The following is an 18,397-nucleotide window of genomic DNA, read 5'->3' on the forward strand; positions in this document are numbered from 1 at the left end:
TTTCCCACAGGTGTGAGTGAGGGTGTTTGCCCTTTGACTAACAGCAGCTGGTCTTTTCTTCATTGTCCAGAGGAGGATGAATACGCCAACGATCATCACAACTGTTCCTTTGGGAACACCATGCATTTGGGAAATGCATAGTGGGCATGCTGTAGTCTATGTTGTAGTCTATGCTGTAGTTCATAGGTTGTTGTTGTTGTTTCATAGGTGAAAACACCTTGTGTTTTATATGGGACTGCAACACATTTTTATCCTTTGCTCTCCCTTCCCACATACTTTAGTTTTATAAAAAACAGCACCTTAAGCCAAGATGGTGTTCTAACATCTGGCTGCAAAAGCACCAAAACCTATCAGTGTGGGTCTCCTGCAGGCTAAATTGTTATTTGGTTTCCACGCTGCAGCAAAGTGGAGACATTTTTGTCACTGGAGATTTCAAAGGTTGTGCAGATTTCTTTGGATTAGGTTTAAAAGAACACATTTAACAAAAAATACATTTTTTTACATCCTTTTCAGCACTTGAAGGGTGTCCCTCATTTTTCCACACAAACAAACTCTTTGTCCTATATTTAGTTTGTTTGAATCTGCTCATCCTGCTCCTCACCAGATATTTATTGTTCCCTCCAGGACCACTAGAGGGCAGTACTTCAAAAAACTGAGTAGATCTGCTTCCCGTTAGTGATGGGAATTCCGGCTCTTTTTAGAGAACCGGCTCTTTCGGCTCACTAAAAAGAGCAGGCTCTTTTTAGTGAGCTGATTTACATGTTCTCTGGCCAGTGCACCGAACACAGCCTGCTCTTTCAGCTCCCAACTGGCTCTTACCTAACCAACTGGCTTCAACGTATGGAAGAAAATGCAGTCTCATGTGAAATATTGTGAGTATGTTACACGGTGGGATTTTGGAACAGTGGAACTGCCTTTATTGCCCGAAATATACACAAATTTTAGAAGGCCCCATTTTTACTTTGAGCCACCAGTTGGTAACATGCACGTGTGACTTTTGAAGACATACATGCACTAGAGTGCATCTGATAGGCTAAACTTTATTATAAGAATTGTGAATGTAGATCAGTATTGCACTTCAGTCATTGCCTGAAAACCAGTGTTGTATGGACTGAGCTGTTCATCATGTATTTGGTATCATTTGACAGTGATCCAGATCCTCCATGAAAACTAAGCTTGAGCTTGAGGATGGCTATACTACAGTATTTCAGGACCGAATACAAAAATAACTAGTCTGTTTATTTATTTCAGACAGAAAGAAATGCCACTGAACCTTGGAATCAGTACATTTTAATACTAGTTAATCTTTTCCTGCCAGCACTTAATAGTGGATGTTTGTAGTCTTGAGCTCTAGAACAGTACATGGAGATTGTACATGACTTTCCTACATTTAGTACATTTAGCATATCTCTTCACAAGAAATTTGACCCCCATTGTGGCTTTTCTCACCCTGTGTGTGCAGATCCAGTGCTTTTCAGTTTCTCATGTAACAAAGTAGTGGTTTACATGTTCTCTGGCCAGTGCACCGAACACAGCCTCGCCTTGGCTGTCTTTGAGTTCAGACCTGGTCAGTGTGAAGGAAATCTCAGAGCGGCTGACCGTCCCCGATAACCCACAGCGCTTTGATCCCTGCGTCTTTGTCCTAGGTGCTGAAGCTTACACCTCCGGGAAACACAAATGGGATATCCTTGTAGGTGACAACCCCAAGTGAATAGTGGGAGCGTGCAGAGAGTCATTGACCTGAAAAGATTCGAGTCAAGCTTAATATAGAAAAGGGAGAGGTGTCATTTTGGGATAGAGGGTTAGGGAAGCACCTGGTCACACTTACACACAAGTTTGAAGGTGCGATATTTCCTATTTTTGGTCCCGGCCTCCATAGCTCGCCCATGGCTCTGGTTCCAGGAAAAATAGCTATACACATGTCAACAACCCAAGATAAGGTTGACGTGAAGATGCAAGATTGAAAATCAATGATGAAAAACCTTTAAAGCAAGAGCAACTCGACAAGCCTTTATCAGTCGATCAGGGGCAACGAGAACATCAAATAAAAGTTTAAAAGATTAAATCTGCCAGTAGATGAAACATCAGTTTAAGTATAAAGATGAAAATAATGACACTGACATAATGTTCGAAGCGTGTGATAAAACACAATGTCAGAAACACAATTTAGAGTGAAATGCCTAAACTTTAAAACATGCAAACCAGCCTGCAAAAGACAGTCAAGATGAAACGTGTTGACGGCGTGCAGAAGACAGAAACCAAGAAGTGATCAAAGGATGACACTTTGTGCCGTAGTGCCTTTGCTGAGAGAAAGCGAATCCACTGATCTTTTGGCACCTTGCTAGTGACCGACCAAAGGAGGAAAAAGTAAACTGAATTTGGGATGTCACGCTATTTCTACTCATAGGTGTATTTTGTTATTTCTTTCTTTTTTCTTTGTTTTCACCTTGCATTGCAATGATGGAAGATTTCAGGCTGTATTGATTTGTTTATGAGTTCACAGTGTTGCATTTACAGTGTTTATTTTGCACAACAGTTGTCTGGCCCTCTGCACCTCCCTACCCTCGTGTTTTGAGCGTAGTTAATGTGGCCAAACAGAAACAAAACACATGACGAAAACAAAGGATTGGACTGAGAGCTTTATTTTTTTTAACCCGTCAATGAAATAAAGGCGATGATGGTGATTAAGTTTGAAACTTCACTGTTATAAAGTCACTTGCTTCTGGGTTTTAGGGGATGATATTGTAGTTGTTGTTAGCCTTTGAGTTATTTGATTTCTATGAGTAATAGGAATATTTCTTGAAATATACACTTAAATGCGCTTCAAATGCTTTTGGTGATGCTGATGTTTTGGATTAAAATGCAAAATGAAACTGCTGATTGTTGGGATTGTTGGGATAGTTAGACTGCTATGCTGGCTGTCATTCACTATACTAAGTTCATGCTTAGCAACACTTTGTGATATAAAATATGCTACTGCAGTGTGTGTAACCTCTAAACATTAACACTTGTGTGTTGGTCTTCAATTAAAAACTGTTTCAAATTAAATGTGTGTTGAGTTCTTTTCAAAACGTTTGCAAACAGTATGGGGAACTTTTATTCGGCAGGGAGCAGATGAGTTCAGCAGTGGTGAAAATAATACTTTAACTTGTTAATTTGCAGAAAATCAATAAGTGCTTACAGATACACAAACAAAAAGCAAGAACATAAGAATGCAAATAGATGATCCGCTGCTGAACCTCTAAAGGCATTCACTTTATCCACAAATAAGTGACATAAATAATGAACAAAATATTTCATAAACAACCCTCCGTTTATGGCTTACACAAGATGCAAGTGTAAATCTTGATTGTCTCCGCTGGGTGGCAGTAGTGGGATGGGTCTTTGTGTTGGTCACCGTTGGTTATTGCTCGCCTGCCAAAAAGCACCAAAACACTGGCTTCTCACCACAACATGGTCCGCAGGAGTAGCGTCGATGCTTTTAAAACGTGTTGCTGATAGCTGCAAGCAGTTCCCCGAGGTGTACCATCATTTTTTTTATTACATAATGAAGAATTACTCTCAAGAATGACTGATTCTTTTAGGGTCTGCAGCAACCAACGATTGCGCATCTGGATTTGGCCGAGCCGCTACCACTAGCTAGCGGACAGGCTAGCAGAGCAGAATGCTGTAGCGCTCTCCTCTGCAGTGAATCCAATTTAGTATCGACTGGATAGCCAGCTGTCAGTTTGCAGCCCTCACTAGTTAGCTCGTGCAGTAACTGACGTTTAAAGGCCTGCCGAAAATGTAAACCACCATGCGAACAAAGAGACGGGAAATGGTAAGTGTTATTTTGAATCCAGACCAACTGATGAGCTCAGATTAATTGTATTCCGTTTGCTACCTTAGCTTAGCTACCCTTTCGTTAGCTTTGTTGTGATAGCCTGCAGAGACCCTTGCTGCTAATTGTCGTAGGTTCATCCTTTGGCTAGTTTTTTGTAAGAAACCCAGATAACAAAAGTTAAACTGTGTTGTGTGCTATTCTAATGTAACACTGCAGATGTGGATTATCGTCGTTTCACCTTGATGTTTGTGTGGTATGATTTCTGGAGTCGTAATGTTTACGAGCTACTTCCCTGTACACGTTAGCAACATCAGCATAAGAATTTTTGCAGTAGCTTTTCTTGAGTCTGGCAATTTGTAGTAATCCTTGTAATCTGATCATTAAGCCTGATTGGTTGTTGCTGCAGGGTGAATGGCATTGCAGTTGACATATGACTCATAGCGCTTTAAATTGGACCCTTTCAGTGGCATAAGAGTGCTCAACGAGACCTGAGAACAACTAGGGGGACGAAGATTGCGCTTTGATGTCCATAAGGCGTTCCCTTGTATCCAGATCGGATCGTTCAGTTGTTATATGTGGTCGATAAACGAACCTTAAGAGATTGGTCTTCATATGTGCTGCAAATGTTCAAGGTTTGTTATTAGGACACCAACACCAACCGATTCCCACCTTGCTCTTTCCCTTTCCATCTTTCAGGCAGTGCCAGTGATGGCCTCCCCCCTCCCTGTCTCCTTCATCCTGGTGGTTCTCCTGTTGGCCAAGTCGCCTTTGTACCAGGCAGGGGACTGCAAGGGCCACAGGCAGGTTTTGAGGGGACCACCTGGCTATGTGACAGATGGAGCAGGAAACTACTCTGTCAATGGGAATTGCGAGTGGCTCATCAAAGGTGGAGAAAATGTTTTTTGTCATTATTTTTTGTTGTTTTCTGTGATTATTCAAAGTGATATTTATCGAATTCTTCATATCTTCCAGCTCCCAACAACAGTCACCGCATTGTCTTGAATTTCACCTTCATGAACACAGAGTGCACTTATGACTACCTTTTTGTGTATGATGGGGACTCCTACCAAAGCCCCCTGCTAGCCAGTCTGAGTGGCCACACGTTGCCCCAGCCCGTTGAAGCAAAGTCTGGCAAGGTAACCAAGAAAAGATACCACAGCTGAAAGGCCAGGATGATTCTTGAAACTTCATTAGCATTGAATTCTAACTTAATTTGTGTTCACTCTTAAACTGTGTTCCAGATGCTGCTTCACCTCTTCAGTGACGCTAATTACAACCTACTGGGTTTCAATGCAACTTACACCTTCTCTTTGTGCCCTGGAGCGTGTGGCGGTCATGGTCGTTGTGATTCCTCTACATCAAAGTGCCATTGTCATCAGGGTTGGGGTGGGCCCTCATGTACAACCCCTCTGTGCACTCAAGCTTGTTCTGTGAATGGCCAGTGTGACAAGGTAAGAGTAGGGATAGGGACGATTAAATGAACACACACAAAAAATATATACTATAGTCGCACAGTAACGCGTTTCTCAACCTGATTAGGTTATTCATTTGTGTGCCGTGATGAAACTTTTCATATTTGCCTTCATTCATTTATTTATTTTTTCAGAAAGGAGAGCGTTGTCTGTGTAAGCCAGGCTTCGTGGGTCAAAACTGCCAGCTTGGTCTCTATAATGACAGCGGTGCAGGGAAGTGGTGGCGTGTGAGTGAAGAAAACCCCTACACACCTCCCAGGACAGGTTCTGCAGGCGTGTACCTCTCCTCCACAGGAGCCATGTACCTGTTTGGCGGTAAGAGCAACACACAGTTAAATTCCATTGATATAATTTTTCTGCTTAGAAAAACATTTTTAACACACAAGACAACGGCAAGGTTTTTGACTTTGATTCTTTGGTATATGTTAATAATCATAACTCAACACAATTTGTTGCTGTGTTACATATTAACCATCAGTGATGTTGATGTCTTTGTTAGAGCTGAATGTCAATGTCTGAGTCATCAGTCTCATATCTCATTATTGGGCTTGTTTGAATTATATTTTGCTTATCTTCTTTGCAGGATTTGATCTGAACAGAGCTCTTGGTGACTTGATCAAATACAATTTCACATCCAACCAATGGGAAAGCAGGTCTTATGGTCATTCACCTGTAAGTGAACATACACTCAAACATGTGCTGTTTTTCTTTCCTTCTGCTATTGCATTTGCTTTGTCATTCTCTATGCAAACAAGTGTCCAAGTTACTGTCAGCACTTTACAATAAATTGATCCTCAAAATGTAATGTAGGCAAGAAATGTAGTTACCTTAATCAGGAGAATGGATTCAAAGATATCCACTCTAAGATTTTCTCTCAATGACTTGTCAGGCCCCAACTTATCCTCTGACAACCAGGAACTCAGGAACAACTCTGGAATCAGGATTTCTTTTTAAGATATATTAAGACTCATAGCTTATTGTTTCATTTTATATTACATATCTAAAAATAACTTTAAAAGACAATATTAAAACTATAGAGAAGGATTAAAGCCAAAACCTATTACTATTACTTATAACTTACACTAGTTTAACCATTTACTTATGGCCATTTATTGCAATAGCCTAAATGCAAAATCTTAAAAAACAGAAACATATTACTAGCTAATGCAGGAATATACCAGTCTCACAAAGTTGGTCTCTACAGCTGTTTAATATCATTTGTAAAATTTTAATACAAATGCTCAATTTTTTCACTCCAACAACTCAGTTAATGCAGTCCATTCTTCACACTTTTTAAACATTTTATTTTATGCTTCTCTCTGGTTACTGTCCAAACGTACGACCTAATCTCACCATGGCACAGCTGTTTAACCAGTTTTTGACAGTTAGCACCTCTTACACTTATTTGAAGTGTGGCTGAAGGGCACATGGTAGCTAGTGCTCTGTGATGCAGTCATCCAGTAACAAAAGACTGGCAGACATCTGCACAGATCCTTAAGGTCACCATCTAGTGTTAAAATTTCCATCACTTGAATTTAAGTAGATCCTAGCATACTTGTGGATATCAAAACTTTTAACATGCCTTTCTCGCTTTCTTTTATTTATTTATTTATTTTTGTTGTTCAGTGCTGATTGACCGTATTTATTTAATGCCACTTTGTGGTGATAGAGTATTACATTCTACTGATTGCATGTTAAAAACAAGGTAAATCGATAAAGTCAAGAATATTTGCTTATTTTTTTTGTAAATAATGTTGTAACTGTTTAAGAATTTATTTTTACATTTACCACACCTGTTTACCAAATGTGCATTTGTAGTTTTTATAGAAATCAGTTTATTGCAGTGTATACTCTGCTCACTCACTTTTTTTTTAATATATCCTATTTGTTTGCACATGTAAACATAGTCGATGGGAATTCTAGCATTCTCATTTTTTTGGCTTAACATCTCAATCGTATTCCTTTCCTTCGTGCTCTCTTTGGCTCTCCTACTCTGTCAGGTGGCTCGTCATTCCCACACAGCAGTAGAGTATATGGGTAAAATGGTTGTCTTTGGAGGAGAGCTAGCCAACGGCTCCCTGGCCAATGATGTGTGGATGTACCGGCCTCTCAATGATGACTGGCAACAGCTTGGCTTTTCCACTTCACGTGGTGCTCCTAAACTGGCTAATCACGCTGCGGCTATAGTAGACAGTTATCTCTATGTGTTTGGAGGTGGGTTCGCATGTATACTGTCACGTTGCACTTTGTCTTTTTTTTATATCAGCATTTTTAATCCACTAAGAAACAAACAAACCCAAATTTGTTTCCCAGGTCGTACTGAGGAGGATATGTTTTCCTCGACTCTGTATCGGTTCGGCCTGCATGGCTCTGGACGGTGGGAGACGGTTCAGCCCACAGGTGGGAAGCCACCTGCCACTGCTGGGCACTCCATGGTCTTCCACGGCCCTTCCAGGACATTGCTTGTCTATGGAGGGCACAGGCCTACCACTGCCAGGTGTGTACCTTCTCATACATTAGAAGGTAGAGGTTGAGAGGAGAGTGGGAATCTGTCTTTTATGTAGAAGACCACATCACACTCACTTAAACATTGATTTCCTAAGTTTATTAATTATACTATTAGTTTAGTCTATGTTATTTTATCAATCCCTCCTGCTAGTGATGCACTAGCATCACTGACTTTTGCTGACATTTTGTGTAAGCAACACACAATCTGTTCCCTAGACAGGCTCATTGTCATCGATGTCCACTTGAGCTTTTTAAGTCAGTATTGGACCAATATCTCATCAGTGGATCCCAACATAATAAGATAGATTTTATCCCAAGATTTAATTCTTTTGTGAAAACTTGCTACACAAAGTTAGTTAAGTGCTTCAGAAAAATCCAGGAAGTGGGGACTTTTTAAAAACGGCATCTTTATAGACAATAGAAATACACATACTCTATATGTTTCTTAGGTTTAGTGTCAGGGTGAACAAAACAGACGTGTTCCATGTGGATCGACGATTTTGGACATCCTTCCGTTCGCGTTTCGCAGCAACTGGCCCAAGAGAGCGAGCTTTCCATTCAGCCACTGTCATCGGAAACTACATGGTTGTCTACGGTGAGTCCTGAGATAATTAGCAGTTTTTTTTTCGTAATCAGTCCAGCCATGTTTATATTTATCTCTGTTTGTTTGTCTTGCAGGAGGAAATGTGCACATTCATTTCCATGAGGAAAAGTGCTATGATGAGGAAATCTTTTTCTACCATCTGGGTTGTCACCAGTGGGTCTCGGCAAAGGAGAAACTCAGTGAGTATGAAAGTGAACAAAACAGCCGACTTCTAGATTGCACCTTCCTTGTTTTATTTATTTTTCTAACACATTATATTTTATTTGGTCTTGAAATGGTTGTGATTAGTCAGCCAAATAAAGTCCACTTTGTATATGTAGATGAAATAAGCACTAAATGTCTTTATGCTCCACTGTGAGTGTATTTGTACAAACCTAAGGACAATCAGAAGATTTGGGGCTAAAATCTGTTTGAGATCTGAGCAGGTTGCACAAATGCACAAGTTTATTTTCACTTCTCCTTTTTACTTCAACTTTTTTTTTTTTTCACCATCTTCAGTTTTTTCCTGAGTGGGTAGCCTCTTGACAGAACTCTGAAATGCGAAGGCACATGCAGTTGCAGTTTTTGTTGTTGTTGTTGTTGTTTTACATTTGTTTTTTATTTAAGGCCCATTTTAAACACCATCCATCTTAGTGATTGTTACCTCTGCATGTGAAGTGGTCACAGAGCTGTCATATTTTTCCAAGGTGGTGATGCTGTGAGGGGGCGTTACTCACATGTTGCTGCAGTGATGGAGGGACGAGTGTTGCTGGTTGCTGGAGGTTACAGTGGCATTGCGCGTGGAGACCTTGTGGCTTACAAAGTTCCCCTTTTTGTCAGTAGCGACCAAGGTGACAGGGTGAGTGAAAGCGCTGTAAACCAATAGTATTTGGAAGACTGTCTGTGGCTGGAAGAATCTCAGTGGTTGAAAATTATGTTGACTAAGAGCATCTAATGGTAATGAAATTGTTGCGTTTGTTTGTTTCATCATCAGGATGCTGTTTGTGCTGAGGCAGTAGATGAAAATATGTGCCTGAAGAACCCAGAGTGCAGCTGGTGTGAAGGCCGCTGTCGAGAGTACCAGCCCACTAACCCGGTAACGCTTCTCTCAGACTTTTTGTTAAATTGTAACAATGCCTGTTTATTTTGGGGAGGGTTTTGGGGGGGGGGATCCATTTCTACATTTTCAGAAATCTAATCCTTTCCTTTTCAGACTGTTTGTTTAGGTATAGCTAAAGTGCAAATTCTGTTTTCTGGTCGCAGTGTGGAAGTACTGGTTGCTTGGGCCTTGCTCGCTTCCTGTCTGACTGCCAGTCCTGTCTGGTGTTCAGTGGCACTCCAGCTTCTCTGGCCCGTGCCCCTGGTGAATTTGGCTGGTGTGTTCAGAATGAGTCCTGCCTACCAGTGTCAGGTGAGACCCAGGGAGGGAGGAATGAGGGCAGACGAAAAGGGTCAAGACTGGAAAATGATGTTGGGAGTTGACATGGGAGGGACGTAATTGACTCGTGTTTGGTGTGTTTCAGAGGTGAAGTACAGTGACTTGGCTATACCCAGCTGAGACTGGACAGGTTCCTCAAACCACAGTTTGACTCCCCTGTCTAGTCACATACTTCTGGTGCAGTGAGGTCATTTTACTCCTTCAGAACACACGTCAAACAAGAGTCACCATTTACATTCATTTCAGTACAGTGGTGCACAGTAGAAAGCTGCTGTAATATGAGATTTAAGATGCCCGATGTGTGGGGGTATTTTAGGGGGGGTTTTTTGTGCATGTGCTGACCTTTCCCTCTCGGTCTCACAGAGCGAAGTGCGTGCCGTGTGGACCAGATCTCAGGGGCGTACGGCTGGTGGGGGGAGCGTACCCTTTTCCTAACCTCCCTCCACTCCTGTCGCACCGAGAACTATGTCCCGGGACTGCACCTGCTCACCTTCCAGCACCCCCGCAACGACTCCCAGCCTGACCAGGTACGGAGTCCAAATGTTTTGACTTTACCAGTTGAGCCTGTAACTACTTCCCTCTCTGCTTATACTTACTCCTCCTTCCTGCCACCAATATTGCATTCGAGCTTGGATATAATGATTCTATTTTTGTTAGTTTTTCTTTGTGCTTTATGCTTTTTAACCTCGTCATGTCTCTTTTTCTTTATCTCTGTTTGCTTTGGGTAGAAAGGATATTTTTGTTCAAGTAGTTTGTGAGACTTTGTGGAGCAGTTAGTAGAGAATAGTGCCTCTGTTGATGTGTTTCCACTTCCATCATCCTCCACTGTCCTCCATCCTCATCACCCCTCACATTAGGTAACCATCCTCCGCAGCGCCACCATCATGCTTGGCCCCACCACAGAAATGGACGTAGCCTTACAGTTTAGGGGGTTTGTCCACCCATTGTGGGGCGGGCCTCCACCTGCACCCCCTCCTACAGAGACAGTCTCCATGTGGGCTCGCATCCAGAGGCTTCACTTTGAGGCTCGAATGGCAACAGGACCCAACTCCAGCCAGATGGTGAGGAGAAGTGCATGTCAGCTGGAATTCCTTTGTCTCTTTCTTTACAGCATAATTCTTTAGAGGATTATTTGTAGTAGATTTGATAATAAATTAAAATAATTCCAATTTCATATGGCCAAACATTGGAACTGTTGGAATGCTTAAGAATTGTCGGCGAAAGCCAATATCCTTGTCCCCAGGGCTCAATATTGTTATGAAACACTATTGTTTTATCCATATTTTCTTCATGTCCATATTTTGTGCATTGTGAACCCATTTGCTGATCAGGAGGTGGTGGGTCACTGGGCAGCTCAGCAGGAAAAGGAGCTGAAGCTCCTGACTCGACCAGATGGGAGTCGACTTTTCTCTAACCTCACTCGGGGAAACCATTACCTTGTTCAGGCGGAGGGCTACCTGAACAACTCGGGCTCAGGACAAACAAGTGAGATGGCCTTGATCTGGAACAGAACGTTGCCTGGAGGAAGTGTGAGTTTAACTTCAACAGCAAAACTAACTTATGCAAAATTCCTTTGTGATTTTTCTTAGATCATGAAACAAAAGCATAGTGTTAATACCCTTTCCTTTATATCTTGTGATATCTCCTTCTAGGAGATCTCCTTCCTATTCTCGGAGCCGTACCGCTCAGGTTCCTGCTCAGGGTACATGTCCTGTCTGGCCTGCCTGTCAGACCAGTCTTGTGGCTGGTGCCCGTCTTTGTCCCGCTGTCTGCTGCGTGACAGCCCAGACCTCGAACCCTGCCCTGAGGGGCTGAACAGTGAAGGGAAGATGGAAGGTCAGCTCCATCTGCTGTTAGCACCCCAGCACTGCACCATGTGTGAAGAATACAGAGACTGCTCTGCTTGTACTCAGGTACAACACAGATGCACATAAAAACTGACATTATCTGTCATTATTCTGACTTGTATACCATAAATGTATTCTTGACTCATGCTGTGCTAACTTTGATTGTAGGACCCTTATTGTGAGTGGCAGATAAACTCCAGCAAGAAAGGCGACTACCAGTGCAGTCGGCGAGGAAGAGTAGATGGATCCATACGTGATCCAAGGGGGTGTCCTAAAGTGTGCAACCAGTAAGTTGAAAAATAATATTCATTTTACATATTATTTTCGGTCATACAAACATCTCCAGCTCATCTTTTCTACTCTACTTTCACTTTCTTTTACAGGAGAAAGACATGTGGTGAATGCCTTTCCAACTCCAGCCAGTGTGCGTGGTGTGAATCTGCTCAAGCCTGCTTCTATTTTGCTGCCTACCTCACAAAGTACCCCTATGGAGAGTGTAGGGATTGGTATGACAGGTAAGATGAGAACATTGTTAAGATATTTTTGTTTTTTCCTTTTTTTTTATTTATAATCATTATAAATACTATAATAATATAGTCATCACGTCTATAATGCTGTAATGACTATAATCATTTTCTTTTTTACATTTTAAATGTAAAGCCATGCTTAATATAATCAAATGACTCATGAATACCTAAGAGTAAGTAAGTCAGTAAAATCATCATATTAAATATTTTGTAAGATAAGATAACCGTTATTAGTCCCAGCAGAAAGTGGACAGTGCAAAGTTATATAGCAAAAATTAAAAACCCATAGTCATCAGCATTTAAGCGGTTTCCCTGGTTACGCGCTCTCATCTCTTTATTTGTCCAAAGCTTTCCTTGCCTTTTTCTGGGTGTTAGCAACTGTACAGTTGGACTGACATTACATAATTGGCTCTGACATTTCAAGACTGTTCCAACTGTATTTTTATCCTGTGAAATGATGAAATGTGTTTGACTGCCTCTAAAAATTCAAGTTTTGTTCTTATGCTCATCCCTAAGACTACTGCTGGTCAGGGCTCCTGCTTGTACCTGTCTTATTTATAATTTACTTCTTACTATGTCTAATGGAAAATAAGTTCATATTGCTTTTTCTGAGCCTTATTATTATGATTTGTAGTACTACTACTAGTAATAGTAGTATTTCCCTTGCATGGCCAGGTCAACACAGACTAAGAATTCCACTTCAATTTTAATTGCAACTTTCACCTCATAATCAGCTGTGAGTGTAATTTCTGCTAATAGCAGCAAGCACCCTTTCATTTGGTCACTGTATTCATCCATCCATCTTAATCCTCTTTATCCGAGGCCGGGTCGCGGGGGCAGCAGCCTAAGCAAAGAGGCCCAGACCTCCCTCTCCCCAGCCACCACCTCCAGCTTATCCGAGGGAACACCAAGGCTTTCCCAGGCCAGCCGAGAGAGATAATCTCTCCAGCGTGTCCTGGGTCTGCCCCGGGGCCTCCTCCCGGTGGGACATGCCCGGAACACCTCACCCAGGAGGCGCCCAGGAGGTATCCTTGTCAGATGCCTGAACCACCTCAGCTGGCTCCTTTCGATATGGAGCAGCAGCGGCTCTACTCTGAGCCCCTCCCGGATGGCCGAACTTCTCACCCTATCTCTAAGGGAGAGGCCAGCCACCCTTTGGAGGAAGCTCATTTCTGCCGCTTGTATCCGCGATCTCGTTCTTTCGGTCACTACCCACAGCTCATGGCCATAGGGTAGGGATGTAGATCGACCGGTAAATTGAGAGCTTCGCTTTTACACTCAGCTCCCTCTTCACCACGACGGACCGGTGCAGCGTCCGCATCACTGCAGCTGCAGCCCCAATCCGTCTGTCGATCTCCGGCTCCCTTCTCCCATCACTCGCGAACAAGACCCCGAGATATTTGAACTCCTCCACTTGGGGCAGGAACTCATCCCCGACCCGGAGTGGGCACTCGACCCTTTTCCGGCTGAGAACCATGGCCTCAGATTTGGAGGTGCTGATCCTCATTCCCGCTGCTTCACACTCGGCTGCGAACCGTTCCAGTGCGAGCTGGAGGCCCTCACCCGATGAAGTCAACAGAACCACATCATCCGCAAAAAGCAGAGATGAGATTCTGAGGCCACCAAAGTGAAAGCCCTCAGCCACTTGGCTGCACCTATAAATCCTGTCCATAAAAATTATGAACAGAACCGGTGACAAAGGGCAGCCCTGGCGGAGCCGATCACCCACCGGGAACGATTCCGACTTATTGCCGGCAATGCAAACCAAGCTCTTGCAACGGTTGTATAGGGATCGAATGGCCCGTAGCAATGGGCCAGACACCCCATACTCCCGCAACACCTCCCACAGGACACCCAGAGGGACACGGTCGAATGCCTTCTCCAAGTCCACAAAACACATGTAGACTGGTTTGGCAAACTCCCATGCACCCTCAAGTATCCTCGAGAGGATAAAGAGCTGGTCCAGTGTTCCGCGACCAGAACGAAAACCGCATTGTTCCTCCTGTATCCGAGGTTCGACTAGCGGACGAACTCTCCTTTCCAGCACCCTGGCATAGACTTTCCCAGGGAGGCTGAGGAGTGTGATCCCCCTGTAGTTGGAACACACCCTCCGGTCTCCCTTCTTAAAGATGGGGACCACCACCCCGGTCTGCCAGTCCAGGGGTACGGCCCTGATCTCCACGCAACATTGTAGAGGCGTGTCAACCAGGACAGCCCTACAACGTCCAGAGCCTTCAGGAACTCGGGGAGGACCTCATCAACACCAGGGGCTCTGCCACCAAGGAGTTGTTTAACTGCCTCACTGACCTCGTCCCCGGAAATTGGCAGGTCATTCCCCTCATCCCCAGACTCTGCTTCCTCCTCGGAAGACGTGTCAGTGGGATTAAAGAGGTCCTCGAAGTATTCCTTCCACCGCCTGACAATTTTCTCAGTCGACGTCAGCAGCGCTCCGCCAGCACTATACACAGTGCAGGTAGAGCACCGCTTTCCCCTCCTGAGACGCCTGACGGTTTGCCAGAATCTCTTCGAGGCAGTCCGAAAGTCTTTTTCCATGGCCTCTCCGAACTCCTCCCACACCCGAGTTTTTGCTTCAGCCACTGCCCGAGCCGCATTCCGCTTGGCCTGTCGATAGCTGTCGGCTGCCTCCGGAGTCCCACAGGCTAACCAAGCCTGATAGGACTCCTTCTTCAGCCTGGTGGCTCCCTTCACCTCTGGTGTCCACCATTTGGTTCGGGGATTACCACCACGGCAGGCACCAACCACCTTGCGGCCGCAGCTCAGTGCAGCAGTTTCAGCAATGGAGACGCTGAACATGGTCCATTCGGACTCAATGTCCCCAGTCTCCCTCGGAATGCTGTTGAAGCTCTGCCGGAGGTGTGCGTTGAAGATCTCGCGGACTGGGGCCTCTGCTAGACGTTCCCAGCACACCCTCACTACGCGTTTAGGTGCACCGGGTCTGTCCAGCATCCTCCCCCGCCACATGATCCAACTCACCACCAGGTGGTGATCAGTTGACAGCTCAGCCCCTCTCTTTACCCGAGTGTCCAGAACATATGGTCGCAGGTCTGGTGATACGATTACAACGGCCTATGGCCTAGAGCGTCCTGGTGCCACGTGCACTTATGGACACTCTTATGTTCGAACAAGGTGTTCGTTATGGCCAAACTGTGATTTGCACAGAAGTCCAATAACAAAACACCGCTCAGGTTCAGATCAGGGAGGCCGTTCCTCCCAATCACACCCCTCCAGGTCTCGCTGTCGTTACCCACGTGAGCATTGAAGTCTCCCAGCAGGACAACAGAGACTCCAGGTGGAGCACCTTCCAGCACCCCACCGCCTCTCACCAGGGGCAACTCCAGACTGAGACAGAGTCCAGCCCATCTCCAGGAGACTGGTTCCAGAGCCCAAGCCATGCGTAGAGGTGAGCCCGACTATATCTAGCCGGTACCTCTCAACCTCACGCACTAACTCAGGCTCCTTCCCCACCAGAGAGGTGACATTCCATGTCCCTATTGCCAGTCTTGGTAGCCGGGGATCAGTCCGCCAGGGCCCTCCGCTCCTGGCCACCATCCGGCACACAATGCACCCGACCCCTATGGCGCCTCCTGCGGGTGTTGGGCCTGCGGGAGGATGGGCCCATGTCTCCTCTTCGGGCTGTGCCCGGCCGGGCCCCATGGACTAAGGCCCAGACGCTCGCCCTCGGGCACCCTCCCCGGGCCTGGCTCCAGGGCGGGGCCCCGGTAACCCTATCCCGGGCAGGGTAAACTGTTCCCTCGATGTTCTCTTCATAAGGGTCTTCTGAATCGCTCTTTGTCTGGTCCCTCACCCACGACCAATTTGCCATGGGAGACCCTACCAGGGGGCAAAAGCCCCCAGACAACATAGCCCCTGGGGTCCCTGGGACACACAAACCCCTCCACCACAATAAGGTAGCGATTCACGGAGAGGCTGTATTCATGTAAACTCAATTTAAAACAAGGATTTTTGATTTGGTATCAAAAGCAGTGGCCAGTATTTGATTAAAAGTGGAAGGTACTGAAGCGTCAGCCCTGAAGAGAAATTTTTTTTTCTTCTTAACTTTCCAAATGCTTTCACATGCAGTAATATACTCGCATTAGATGAACAAAAACACAAGAAACAACATATTTAGATTTTGCCAGACAGTTGAATTGACCCTTTAATGACAATCAATAATAAAATATTATTTTTTTGCTTGTCAGTGTTCACTCAGTTCCCCAGTGTAAGCAGTGTTCAGCTTTAAACACATGTACAGAGTGCCTGAGGACTTTTCAGTGTGGCTGGTGTGGTGACTACAATAATCCCACAATTGGAAAGTAAGTACAGCAAACCCATAACAACACAAAAAAAGTATACAGATTCCCAGAATTGCATATAAGGCAAATTCAATCTTTATAGTATCAGGTTGCTGATAAGTTAGCAGTCATTGTGATTTCTGTGTATAATTCGTATTTTCTGCCCTTCTTTTCAGATGCTTGAGGGGAGACTGGGCAGGAATGGATGATCCATCAGTGTATAACTGTAGTGTGGCTGTGGCTGAAGCTCGGGCTGCAAAGTGAGATATCTCTCATCATGTTTCTTGTACATATATCCTGAACAAACTGATAGCCAGATGTGTGTGTAGTATATCAGTCCAAGTTTACATTTGTCTTTCTTGCATCTCTAGCCCTGAACCCCAAACTTCAGCCCCACCTCGCCCCCTAGAAATGGAGATGGAGTTGGAGCATTTGAGTGATGAAGAGCAAGATGCAATCTGGGCCTATCCCACATGTCCTGATGTAGAGGAATGCAGGCTGGGCCTCCACAACTGTCACCCCTCTGCTACCTGCATCAACACTCCCACTTCATATGAGTGCCATTGTGAGAGAGGATTCACAGGGGATGGCACACTGCACTGCAACCAAACGTAAGTGCATTAAAATACAGTAATCCATGACTTCCTTCTTTAAATCTCTTAATAAAATCTTTTTATTCGTCTTGCTCATTGAGTTATCTTCCTTCGTCCCACAGCTGTTACAATGAGTGTCGTGAGGGCCAGTGTAGCGGCAGCCCACGGTTTGAGTGTGAATGCGCCCTGGGCTGGACATCTGATCCCGCTACTCTGGTTCTGAGTGGCGTAGAATGTGATGTTGACTGTGGCTGCAACTTCCACTCCACCTGTATTACTGCTCCAGGGATCTGTGATGAATGCCAAGGTCAGATTTTGATAAAGGGATTATAGTGATTTGATTTCAGCCACTATTCATAAAACTGAAACTGTGGGAGGCATTTTGGTGTTTGAGAGATAAAGGCTATCGTGTTGTTTATTGGTTAACATTCACTTGCTTCACTTTCAGACTGGACTACAGGGCCTCACTGTGAGCACTGCCGTCCAGGTAGCTTTGGCTCAGCCCTGGCTGGTGGCAGCGGCTGTGTTCCCTGTGAGTGTAACGGACACGGCGACTCTCTCCAGGGATACTGTCACAACCAGACAGGCCAGTGTTACTGCACCCACAACACACAGGGACCACACTGCGAGTCCTGTCTGCCTGGTTACTATGGAGATCCCAGGTAAAGATCTTCACTATTTTGCTGAGTAGGAATAATTTCCTTGAATGATTTTCAGTGTATTCTGTGATCATGACTTGTCTATGCTATCCTGTACCATCTAGGAACAATGGAACATGTTACCGCCAGTGCCAGGGCCGCTCTGTCCTGCTGTCCTCCACTTCCTCCACCACTATTCCCCTGTCCTCTTCTTTGGGGTGGCGGAGTGGCACAGAGGGGAAAGGTGGACTTTCTCATTGCCTGTGGGTCCTCTCTGTGACTGAAAACTTGGCACCCTGTCTGCCCAGACAGTTTTGTCCCCCAGTAGCTCTCACGCTACACCCAGACTCTCATACACATTGTAAAGTGAGTTCAAATAAACACAAATTACTTAACAGCTCACTGTACCTGAAACTGTGTTCATGACATTCACGATGCTTTATTTTTCAGAGTTCGTATGTCTATGTGTTCGATGGCCTGCCTCGTTTTCTGGGGAACGGAGTTGTACATTCTGATCACAATCTAATTGGAGCATTTTGTGGCACCACGAGGACTCAGCCTATCACAGTGGAGGCCACTTCAGGTTTATCCTTAACTCATTGATTAATAAATACACAGTTTAGACTACAAAACCAGTTTACATATACACAATCAC

General features: G+C 44.6%; 2 protein-coding genes across 3 annotated transcripts in view; both read left to right on the forward strand.

Moving 5' to 3' along the window:
• LOC120732547 (multiple epidermal growth factor-like domains protein 8) overlaps positions 1-2,614 on the forward strand; it is a 26,588-nt gene extending 23,974 nt beyond the window's left edge. The window contains exon 38 of the mRNA XM_040030224.1: positions 11-2,614. Coding sequence (XP_039886158.1) covers positions 11-141 — 131 coding nt within the window. The 3' untranslated portion in view covers positions 142-2,614. The remainder of the gene's footprint in view (positions 1-10) is intronic.
• LOC120732546 (multiple epidermal growth factor-like domains protein 8) overlaps positions 1,555-18,397 on the forward strand; it is a 26,659-nt gene continuing 9,816 nt past the window's right edge. The window contains exons 1-26 of one of the 2 annotated variants that reach the window (XM_040030222.1): positions 3,371-3,820; positions 4,520-4,709; positions 4,796-4,959; positions 5,065-5,274; positions 5,430-5,610; positions 5,879-5,967; positions 7,296-7,509; positions 7,609-7,792; positions 8,253-8,398; positions 8,482-8,586; positions 9,094-9,245; positions 9,381-9,482; positions 9,650-9,797; positions 10,188-10,351; positions 10,682-10,885; positions 11,156-11,353; positions 11,477-11,737; positions 11,840-11,958; positions 12,055-12,186; positions 16,419-16,532; positions 16,688-16,771; positions 16,883-17,122; positions 17,227-17,411; positions 17,553-17,766; positions 17,868-18,108; positions 18,193-18,325. In XM_040030222.1, coding sequence (XP_039886156.1) covers positions 3,797-3,820; positions 4,520-4,709; positions 4,796-4,959; positions 5,065-5,274; positions 5,430-5,610; positions 5,879-5,967; positions 7,296-7,509; positions 7,609-7,792; positions 8,253-8,398; positions 8,482-8,586; positions 9,094-9,245; positions 9,381-9,482; positions 9,650-9,797; positions 10,188-10,351; positions 10,682-10,885; positions 11,156-11,353; positions 11,477-11,737; positions 11,840-11,958; positions 12,055-12,186; positions 16,419-16,532; positions 16,688-16,771; positions 16,883-17,122; positions 17,227-17,411; positions 17,553-17,766; positions 17,868-18,108; positions 18,193-18,325 — 4,198 coding nt within the window. In that variant the 5' untranslated portion in view covers positions 3,371-3,796. Of the gene's footprint in view, positions 1,568-3,370; positions 3,821-4,519; positions 4,710-4,795; positions 4,960-5,064; positions 5,275-5,429; positions 5,611-5,878; positions 5,968-7,295; positions 7,510-7,608; positions 7,793-8,252; positions 8,399-8,481; positions 8,587-9,093; positions 9,246-9,380; positions 9,483-9,649; positions 9,798-10,187; positions 10,352-10,681; positions 10,886-11,155; positions 11,354-11,476; positions 11,738-11,839; positions 11,959-12,054; positions 12,187-16,418; positions 16,533-16,687; positions 16,772-16,882; positions 17,123-17,226; positions 17,412-17,552; positions 17,767-17,867; positions 18,109-18,192; positions 18,326-18,397 lie in introns of those variants that run through there. The other variant, XM_040030223.1, reaches the window with a different exon arrangement.

The sequence above is a fragment of the Simochromis diagramma genome, unplaced genomic scaffold (assembly GCF_900408965.1).
Source record: "Simochromis diagramma unplaced genomic scaffold, fSimDia1.1 OVJJ01000361.1, whole genome shotgun sequence".
NCBI classification, from domain to species: domain Eukaryota; kingdom Metazoa; phylum Chordata; class Actinopteri; order Cichliformes; family Cichlidae; genus Simochromis; species Simochromis diagramma.